General features: G+C 41.8%; 1 protein-coding gene across 2 annotated transcripts in view; it reads left to right on the top strand.

Annotated features, from left to right (window-relative positions):
• The window catches only part of COG3 (component of oligomeric golgi complex 3), a 63,549-nt gene that overhangs the window by 31,200 nt on the left and 21,189 nt on the right, over positions 1–11,160 (top strand). For both annotated transcript variants that reach the window (XR_004273952.1, XM_032294722.1), the window contains exons 14-16: positions 949–1,054; positions 5,682–5,806; positions 8,504–8,593. Coding sequence is in view for 1 of the 2 variants with exons in the window: in XM_032294722.1 (XP_032150613.1) it covers positions 949–1,054; positions 5,682–5,806; positions 8,504–8,593 (321 nt within the window). In the remaining variant the exon portion in view is untranslated. The remainder of the gene's footprint in view (positions 1–948; positions 1,055–5,681; positions 5,807–8,503; positions 8,594–11,160) is intronic.

The raw sequence follows: 11,160 nt of genomic DNA, 5'->3' as shown, positions 1-11,160 counted from the left end.
GGCCTCCCAAAGTGCTGGGATTACAGGCTTGAGCCACCGCGCCCGGCATATTTAGTATATTTATTCAGTCATTACATGGCCTGCATCCTGGGCACTCCTTTGTGTGGTAGGCCTTTTGACTTAAGGGTAACCACTTGCAGTAAATATGCTTACTTTGTTTTTCTTTTGGTGAGGGACTGGGGTATAAGAGTGGTCTGGCTTTGACATCTGCATACCATTTAGAGCTTAGCTGTACTTTCCAATTTCTGCACATAGAACAAGTGGACTGGCCTGGGTGGTAGGGAGTCTGTTTCCTAAGCAGTTCTCTGGCCATTAGAAATTTTTTTATTTTTAAATTTCAGTAGTGTTTTGAGTACAGGTGGTTTTTGGATTACATAGATAAGTTCTTTCGTGGTGATTTCTGAGATTTCAGTGCATCTGTCATCCAAACAGTGTACACTGTACCCAATATATAGTGTTTTATGTCGTACCCACCTCCCAGTTTTTGCCCCTGAACTCCCAAAGTTCATGGTCTCATTTTTGTGACTGGCTATTCTTTTTGACAGTAACTAGATGACTGTTAGGTCTTCATTTCTGTGTATTTCCACATTTATAATTAATGTAAATTAGTGGGATTTTCATAACTAATTTAGTAGTTGGTATCCTTTGTATACTGCATGATATTCTTTAGTCAGTGAGTCCGTGCTAATTTTGTAAAAAAAATCTGTTTCAAAAATAGCATACTGAGCTATTATCCCATAAAGAAAAAGTTTGTTATTTGGATTGGCCAGTTAGTTGAACAAAAGCATATCTGATACTCAGAATGTATCTAGTCTTACATCTGAACACTTTGTTTCCAAATGTTAAGTTGAAAAAAAAATATATGTATTTTTACTTTGTATAAAGAACACGTTCATGTTGCCAAACAATGCTGAAAATGATAATGTTCCTTCTGATTTCTCTGTACAGCAAATTGCACAGAGTTTGAAAGATGAGCAGAAGAAGGTACCTTCAGAAGCTTCATTTTCAGATGTTCGGTTAGAAGAAGGAGAGTCTAATAGTCTGACAAAATCTGGTATGTTATGATGTCTTAACTACCAGCATTTATTCATTTGGGTTGATAAACCTTTATTGAGGACTTGTCCTATCCCAGGCATGAAAAACAACTTGTGCCTTTGAGGAGCCCACCCTGTATGGGGGGAGATTGGAATTCAGTGGTGAGTGAGATGCTAATGGTTTGCATAGGGTGCTCTTGGACCATGGATGAGGGTCGTGGAAATGACGAAGGGAGGTGAGCTCTTAAGTGCAGCAAGGTGGGCTCAGTGTGAGGTGTGGCATCTGAGAGCTGTAATGTGTTTATGAAGAGTGTGAGAGAGCCAGGTGAATTAAGGTTGTTTAAGACAGATAGAATAGAAGGTAGAAAGGCATGCAGGAATGGAAAACCATGGCCATTCTGGGAAATTCAAGTGGTTTGGTATGTTTGAGCCCACGCTGTATGTGGGGAAGGAGCAGTTAAAATAGGCCAGATTGGGATAGATGTCATGTGATAGTCTCATGGCCTTTGGACTTCTAGCGGCATAGTGTATCATGGTGAGTAGACCATCAGATTTGCATTTTGTAAACATATTGTCTGGAACTGGAGTAAAATATTGACACAGTTGTATGGGATGGCTTGGACTAGGGTAAATGTTATGCAAAGAGCAAAACTGTCCCAGGAATAACCCTGGCCACTCGTTAGGGACCTAGACAGCAAGCCAGATGCAAAGTAAGCCATCCTCTCTGCACCCAGCTATAAGAGTGGCTCTAAAGCTCAGCTCCCCATGGGATAACTGGGAAGGTGGGTACTGTAACTCCGTGGGCTTGAAAGAGCCCCAGCTGCCTCAGGATCCCCAGGGGAAGGGCATCGTCAGATGTTCTGTGTCTACTCTATAAACAGCTGCTATACCAAATACAGACTGCCAAGTGGCTGGATATTGCCCATCCGACAGAGCCATTTTATCACACCCCCCTATTGGAGGGAGGACTCCCAGAGGGCTGAAATTTCCTCCTCTGCAGTAGAACCCATGCCATGTCCCAGTATACCTCTTGGTCCTAGTATACCTCTTTATGGGTACTGGAGTGACGAGAGTACATATCTGTCTTGCCAACCCTGGCCTTGTGCGTTTTCTCTTTCCCCACTAAAGCCTACTTTTTAACCAATTACTGGCATTACAATGAGGCTTTATTGGCAGAACTGTTGAGACTGATCAGGAAGTTGTTATATTTTTCCATTTGAAAAATAAAGGTGGTTTGAACCAGGGTGTTATTGGGGGGATGGAGAGAAATACAGAGATGAGGATTATGGTTAGAAGTTTGAATCAGTAGAATTTGATGGCACATCAGATGTGAGGGTTGAGTAAGGTCCATGTGGAACAACTGAGAGGTTCTGTATGATATGGTTCTAGAAGCTGTACTGTCCAATATGGTAGCCACCACCATTGAGCATATGAAATGTGGCTAGTGTGAACAATGTGCTGTAATTGTGTAAGATTCACACCAGATTTCCAAGACTTAGTATGATAGAGGGAATGGAAAACAGCCTGGGTGCAGTGGCTCATTCCTGTAATCCCAGCACTTTGGGAGGCCGAGGTGGGTGGATCACCTAAGGTTAGGAGTTCAAGACCGCCCTGGCCAACATGGCAAAACCCCATCTCTACTGAAGATGCAAAAGTTAGCTGGACATGGTGGCATGCGCCTGTAATCCCAGCTACTTGGGAAGCTGAGGCAGGAGAATCTCTTGAACCCAGGAGGTAGAGGTTGCCATGAGCCAGGATCGTGCCACTGCACTCCAGTCTAGGCGACAGAGCGAGATTCTGTCTCAGAAAAATTAAAAAAAAAAAAAGGAAAATATGTTATTAGTCATTTTTATATTGATTACATGTTAAAATGATATTTTAGACATATTGGATTGAATAAAATATACTAAAATTAATCCTTCTTCTTCTTCTTTTTTTTTTTTTTTGAGAGGGTCTCACTCTGTTGCCCAGGCTGGAGTAGAGTGGTGCAGTCTCAGCTAACTGCAACCTCTGCCTCCTCAGTTCAAGTGAGTCTCCTGCCTTAGTTTCCCAAGTAGCTGGGACTACAGGCGTGTGCCACCATGCCCAGCTAATTTTTGTGGTTTTTAGTAGAGATGGGGTTTCACTGTATGTTGACCAGGCTGGCCTCGAACTCCTGACCTCAGGTGATCTGCCTGCCTTGGCCTCCCAAAATGCAGTGTTGGGATTACAGGTGTGAACCACTGTGCCTGGCCATTTCTGCTTTCTTTTTCTTTCAAAGAGACGAGGTCTCACTATGTTGCCCAGGCTGGTTTTGAACTCCTGTGCTCAAGCAATCCTCCTGTTTTGGCTTCCCAAAGTGCTGGGATTACAGGCATGAGCCACCATGCCCAGCCTTTTTATTTATTTATTTTTGAGACAGTCTCGCTGTGTCACCAGGCTGGAGTGCAGTGGTGTGATCTTGGCTCACTGTAACCTCCACCTCCCGGGTTCAAGTGATTTTCCTGCCTCAACCTCCCAAGTAGCTGGGACTACAGGCCCACACTACCACACCCAGCTAATTTTTGTATTTTTAGTAGAGACGGGGTTTTACCATGTTGGCCAGGCTGATCTTGAACTCCTGACCTCGTGATCTGCCTGCCTCAGCCTCCCAAAGTGTTGGGATTACAGGTGTGAGCCACCGCACCTGGCCTTTATTTATTTATTTTTTAATAGACAGAGAGTCTCGCTATGTTGCCCAGGATGGGTCTTGAACTCCTGGCCTCAAGTGGTCCTCCCACCATGACCTCCCAGAGTGCTAGAATTACAGACGTGAGCCACTGTGCTTGGCCGCTTTTTACTTTTTATTTTGAAGACAGGGTCTGGTTCTGTTGGGCAGGCTGGAGTGCAGTGGTGCGATATTGGCGTACTGCAACCTCTGCCTTCCGGGCTTAAAGCTAGCCTCCCACGTCAGCCTCCCACGTAGCCTATGCCATCATGCCTGGCTAATTTTTTTTTACTTTTTAAAATATGATGTTTTCCTGTGTTACATTTATGATTCACATTATATTTCTATTGGACAGCACTGCTCTAGAGCTGTAAAGAGAAAGATTGGTTTAGAGTTTAAGGATGAGGAGAGTTGATGCTTTGGGCTTATGTAAGATCATCCTAGGACAGAGTGACTGTAGAGTGACTGTAGCAGAAGTCTTGGGAGAGAAACTGAGCCAAGTTTAAGGAGCAAATGGAGATAGAGGAGTAAACTGAGCCCACCAAGAAAGAACAGCCAGCAAGGTCAGGAGTGGGCAAGTGGGAGTGTGATTGACATCAGAGGAGGAGGGGTTGGCAGTGTAGTTTGTGTAAACAGGTGAGAAGACCAAAATCTCGAGAACGCTGTGGTTACAAAGTGACATGCTAAGTTTTAAAATTTGAGGGGTGGAATAGTTGAGAGGAAGAAGAAAGTCTGTAGAAAGCAGTAAGAATGCAGTTCTGCACGTATTCAGAAAATCTGCCTCTGCGGTAGAGGTGTGAGGTTGGAAGTGAAAGTCTTTGGAGTTGAGAAGGTAAGGATGAACAGCTCATCATCCATGCAGTTATCAGTGTTATCACAATGGTGATAGAACTTGGGGTGGAAAGCAAGGCTCTGAATCAGGTAGGAAGTGGTGCAAAAACAAAAAGAGTATGTCAAAATCACTTTTTCCTGGTTCTGAGATATGTTGGAAGTAAGAGAATGAGAAGCCTCTGAAAGGAGGGCTTTAATTGATGTGATGTTCATGGCGTAGAAGGAGGTGTCAGGGCAAATCGGTGGAGGGTCCATCTTGTGAAGAGACCAGTTCCCACTACCTTCAAAAAGCACAGCTTTATTCTGTATGTAGAGCAAGTGATGGGGAGGTGAGGCCCACGGAGACCGATGGAGGCAGACGTGCAGGAGGGCTGCGGGAGAAGCCCTGGTCCTGGGCTTGCTCTGCACCTCGGAAGAGGCAGCCAGGAGCCACTTGCCTTTTGATGGTTTACCCTGGCGAACTACTTAGTTACACAGGAAAGGGGAAAATATGAACACAAGCTGAACTTCTGGCTTTAAAGTACTTGAACACATTTGTTTGACTAAACTTTTTTTGGGGGGAATTCTTTTGGTACTTTATTTTGAAGAAGGGATCCTGGAGATAGCATATTCCGTAGGAAAACTATATTTCATTTCCTAAATATTCTTTGATGTAATTTGTTTATTCTTTTTTTTAAAGAAACTTCATGGAAATTAGACATTAGTTTAAAGTGAGCTCTTATGGAAGATATTTAAAAGTTATATAAGTTGAATAGGAGTGGTGAGAGAAAAAGGAAAGATTATATAAGTATTACTTGTTTTTGGGAAAAAAACTTACAAAACTATAAAGTGAAAGCACTGGCTAGGCGCCTTGGGTTGAGCATATGTATACGAAGCTGGAATGTATGTATGTACATACTCATATGTGTACATACATACATTCTCACTTACTGTGTTAAATCTCACCTGTCACTGATTTAGATTTCTTATGGTATTCTTGATGAGAGCTGAGGCTGGTAAAAATTGATGCCCTCTAGCTATTGATAGCTAACGAGAATAAACAGTTTATAGTTGTCATGTAAATTATTGTAAGCATATGTGTGAGACATCCACATGTGTGAAATGTGTCTTCTTTTACATTTGGGTTTTAGGTTCAACAGAATCCCTCAATCCTAGACCACAGACCACAATTTCTCCAGCGGATCTTCATGGAATGTGGTATCCTACGGTTCGAAGAACTCTTGTCTGTCTCTCCAAATTATACAGATGCATAGATGTATGTGTATCTTTATTGTAATTGCATGCTCTTTCAGTTGAAATATTTTTTAATTTACATTTTAAGATCTTGATGAAGTATTTTGTTGGCTAGTCTTAAAATGATGATTTTACATATAGAAGTAACTTGAAGGTCAAGCTAATTTAGGAATTTCCAACCTGAGCTTTCTATAGAACTTTAGAATTTAGTACTGGGCTTTGGGGAGTCTATGGACACCTCAAAATTGTGGGCAAATTTTGCGTGACTGTTTTATATGTGCATTTCTGAGGAAAAGTTCTTTAGCATTCATTGATTCCTAAAGGAGTTCACAACCACAGATAAGTTTAAAACAACTGATTAATTTGCCTGCCTTAGTTTATAGATGAAGACAGAGATATAGAAAGGTTAAGTGAACATCCAGTGTCACATAGGATAGTATACATTTAGTATTCAATTTTTTTGTTTTTTGAGACAGAGTCTTGCTCTGTTGCCCAGGTTGGAGTGCAGTGGTGCGATCTTGGCTCACTGCAACCTCACTTCCTGGGTTCAAGAGATTCTCCCACCTTAGCATCCTGAGTAGCTGGGGTTACAGGCGCCCACCACCAGGCCCAGTTAATTTTTGTATTTTTAGTAGAGATGGGGTTTCACGATGTTGGCCAGGCTGGTCTTGAACTCCTGACCTCAGATGATCCACCCACCTTGGCCTCCCAAAGTGCTGGGATTACAGGTGTGAGCCACCACGCCTGTCCTATTAATTAAGTTTAGTATTAATTGCAGCTACTTTAGTTTTATACTCAGTTTGAATCCACATCCGTAACAAGGAGTATTAAGATGACGTGTATTTCTAACCAGGGACTTAGTAATTTGCTAAAGTTAGCAGCACCAGCTTAGACTGTACACTGATTTCAGAGGACAGAGTTATTTTAAGCACTCCAGTTTAATGATATGATTATCATTCACTGCAACATCAGATTTGTTGACATTTATTTGCTGTCAGTGATTTGTTGCTAAACCAAAATATTTTATAAAATATGGTGGTTTTAATTCACTTAGTTTATTAATTTGATTGCCGTAACCCTGACTGCATTTAGAGCAAATTAAGTATAGCAGTCATGTAATGAATTGTCTAGATGCCACTATTTCTTAAGGATATAGTTCAAAACAGTATGCATTTACCCTTACACCACAGAGATACTTTATACCACAGAATCCTAGGACTGCACAGCTGTTTCCTTGGGGTCAGTAGAGTCTACATTTCTCTTTATTTAATTTGAAATGCATAATTGCTGGGCTTTGTGCTTATAGATTTTGAAATGCTACCAAAAGGGCCTTTTGCCCAGTTCTGGGACTTTTAAAGACGGGCCCATATCACGTCTACAGACTTAGATGCCTCAGCCTTTTTACACAGCTGATGAGATCTCCTCCAGAGAGAGGTTTGGACATTTGGCATCTCTTCCTCCCCAGGCTGTCCTTTAGGTTTGTTGAATAATAATATTAGGCTGAGATTCAGCAACTTCCTGCAGTGGAGTCAGGATCCCAAGGAAAATACACAGGAGGCATATACCGCATAGAACCCATTGTCACCACAGACACTAGTAAATAAAGCCGCTTAGGGTGCTTAAGGGGGATTTTAGCTAAATAGCAGGTAGGCCTGAGGAGGTCACTCTGCCAGTTTGGTTTTATACCTTAGGCTTGCTTATCCTTTTTCACCTAGCTTATATTCAAATCTTAACACTTTCAGTCTTACTGATCAAAAGTGAGGAAAGAAAATCCAGTGTCTGATACATTAAGGCTGAGCAGGAGAAAGTGAGGGTCTTGGTCTAAGCTGCTCATTTTAAGCTTTCCTAGGCAGGGTTAGTGACCCAGCAGGTGGCAGCTCTAATTTCTCCTTCCTCCAGTAGCCTTGTGGGAAACCATAGAGTGGGGAGACGCAATGTAAAAACAGAATAACAGCAAGTTGGAGACCAGGGCCCAGAACAGGGGCCTAATAATGAATAGGCTCATATCTATCCATCTCAGGTAGAATGGAGGCGGGGGGGAAGAAAGGAGACTAACCACCATCCCACACCTCAGGGAAGATTGTAATGGCCAGAATTAAAGTAAGAATCATACTGCACATACCATTTTGTAACCCGTTTTTTTTTTTTTAAACTCTATTTTGTAAGAACTCCAGTGCCTCCTCCAGCATTCTTTGATTTCATGAACAGTATTCTATAATTTAGATTTAGTAGTATTTTGTCAGTCCCCTGTCATTGAACATTTATGTAACATAAATAATACTGTAATGAAGAGCCATGTATGTGAATCTTAAAATACGATGCTGATGTATTTTTAGAAGTGGATTTACTGAAGGTTTGTTTTAAAGTTGGTTTTAGAGACTTAAAAAACAGCACACATGAGATCGTGTTGGAGCGAGGGCTCCATGAGGTCAGAACCATGCCTGCCTTTATTTCTAGCATCTAGCTCAGTGCCCAGCATGCTAATCAGTATTTATCGACGGGTCACATGAGTGTTTCCAGAGATGACTGCATGTTACCGATCTACATGTTGGTCTAGAAAGGTTGCATGGGAATAGGGAATCAGGAAGAATAGTACCAGTAGTAAATTAATCCAACCGTGAGGGCAAGCAGGCATTGTTATTTGCACTCACAGCCTAGGATTTTCCTTTTTTTCTTTTGTCAAGTGCCACAGGCTGATTATTCTCTTTTATTCCACCAGAGGGCAGTGTTCCAAGGATTATCACAGGAAGCATTGTCTGCCTGCATTCAGTCCTTACTTGGAGCATCAGAGTCAATCAGCAAAAACAAGGTTTGATGAAGTGTTAGGTGAAATCCTGTTTCCTGGTAAAATATTGTGGAGTATAGCATTTACTTATCGACGGGTTGGAGAAATTTATACGGGGCACAGAAATTTATAGTTCATTTGGCAGTAGGATTTTTTTTATTTGTTTTTTTTGAGACGAAGTTTCACTCTTGTTACCCAGGCTGGAGTGCAATGGCGCGATCTCAGCTCACCGCAACCTCCGCCTCCTGGGTTCAGGCAATTCTCCTGCCTCAGCCTCCTGAGTAGCTGGGATTACAGGCACGCACCACCATGCCCAGCTAATGTTTTTGGATTTTTAGTAGAGACGGGGTTTCACCATGTTGACCAGGATGGTCTCGATCTCTTGACCTCATGATCCACCCGCCTCGGCCTCCCAAAGTGCTGGGATTACAGGCTTGAGCCACCGCGCCGGGCCGGATTTGTTTGTTTAACATGATTGAATTTTGCAGCTCTTTGAGAGAAGCTGGTATTTCATCATACTGCTAAAGACTGTACTATATATATAAGAGAGTCCAACTTGCTAAAGGACCAAAAGTGGTACTTAGGTTACACATTCTATAGGGTAAAGATTTCTTGTTGTAGCCCTAGCCACTGGGGAAATGGTACTATTTCCCTGGAATACCAAGAAAGCATTTTTAAGGAAACATCACAATTTATAATCATCTTGACGATAATGTTTTAAATAGTTGAATGTTCTTACATGGAGGAAATGAGTCAGTTAGTTTTGAGGACAGGTAATGGTGGCTCTGGGTTGTGTGACTAGAAGGAGTTACCATGGCTGTATGGCTTATAGTTTTGTTTGTTTGTTTTTGAGACAGGGTCTTGCCCTGTCTCTGAGGTTGGAGTGCAGTGGTGTGATCATGGCTTACTGCAGCCTCAATCTCCTGAGCTCAATCCACCCTCCTACCTCAGCCTTCCAAGAACTTGGGACTACAGGCAGCCACCTTCATGCCCTGGCCAAGTTTTTTATTTTTTGTAGAGATAGGATTTTGCCATGTTGCTCAGGCTGGTCTCAAACTCCTGGCCTGAAGTCATCTGCCCACCTCAGCCTCCCGGAATGCTGGAATTACAGCTGTGATGAGCCACTGCGCCCAGCCCTTTTTTTTTTTTTTGAGAGAGGGTCTTATTCTGTCACCTAAGCTGCAGTGCAGTGGTGTGGTCTCCGTTCACTGCAGCCTCAACCTCCTGGGCTGAAGTAATCCTCCTGCTTCAGCTTCCTGAGCTGCAGGACTGTAGGCACCTGGCTAAATTTTTTATTTTTACTTTTTGTAGAGATAGGAACTCACCATGTTGCCCATGCCAAATTCCTAGGCTCAAATGATCCTCTTGACTCAGCCTTCCAAAGTAATGGGAATACAGGTGTTAGCCATTGTGCTCAGCAGCTTACAGTTTTTAATCCAGAAGGGATGTGGGCTGAAGGCTGCTGGCTTGTGCTTCTCCCATAGCCCATGAGATTTTTTTTTTTTTTCAGGAAGTAGAGCATGTTTAAAAGTGTTGCTTTGCTTAACTCTCCTATTAAAATATCTGTCACCTATCGGGAAGTAGCTGTGGGAGCTGTTTCCAGCCAAAATATTCTTCCCACCTGGAGTGTTCAAATCGTGTGAACTTTTTTGACTTATAGATTTATAAATGTGACTTTTAAGTTCAAGGCTTTAGATAAATTTTATATATATAGACACACACACACACACACATATATATATCTCACCATAAAATCATTTTGGATCTTGGGATCTTGTTGCTAGGAAAGCTCTGCCTTTGTGATCACTATTTTTCTCATTCATGAAATGAAGAGGTAAAATGAAATTTTCACATGGGGACTAGAAATAAAGTTATAGACAGGCAGATTTAAGCTTTAACAAGTATTTTCAAGTCTGTGCCCACACATTTTGATAATAGATGAAATTAGAACACGCATGTCTAACATTAAGGAAAAATTGTGGCATGTTTTATATACAGAATAGTACACAGTCATTAAATTTTTAAAAATGAAACAATACAATTTAACTTAAACATATTAAGGCAATAGAAATTCAAGATGCAAATCAGATATATGGTATGACTATGTAATAAAATGCATTGAAGAAAATATGTAGCAGTGAAATCTTTTAGGTGACCATGGGTGATTTTTTTCTCTCTTTCCCTGCACATTTCTTTATTTTCCACAGATCATCAGGAAAGAAAAAATGACCTAATTTAAAAAAAAGTTCATGGGTTTATATCTTCTTGTACCACTGTCCTCTTTCTTTCTTTTTTTGTTTTTTTTTTTTTAAGACAGAATCTCACTCTGTCACCCAGGCTGGAGTGAGGTGGCATGATCTTGGCTCACAGCAACCTACATCCATTTCCTGGATTCACGCCATTCTTGTGCCTCAGCTGCCCAAGTAGCTGGGATTACAGGCATGCGCTACCATGCCCGGCTAATATTTGTATTTTTAATAGAGACAGGGTTTCACCATGTTGGCCAGGCTGGCCTTGAATGCCTGACCTCAAGTGATCCACCCACCTTGGCCTTCCAAAATGTTAGGATTATAGGCGTGAGCCACTAAACC

The sequence above is a fragment of the Sapajus apella genome, unplaced genomic scaffold (genome assembly GCF_009761245.1).
Source record: "Sapajus apella isolate SASKATOON/1434 unplaced genomic scaffold, GSC_monkey_1.0 scaffold32, whole genome shotgun sequence".
NCBI classification, from domain to species: domain Eukaryota; kingdom Metazoa; phylum Chordata; class Mammalia; order Primates; family Cebidae; genus Sapajus; species Sapajus apella.
This window is presented reverse-complemented; position numbering and strand designations above follow the sequence as displayed.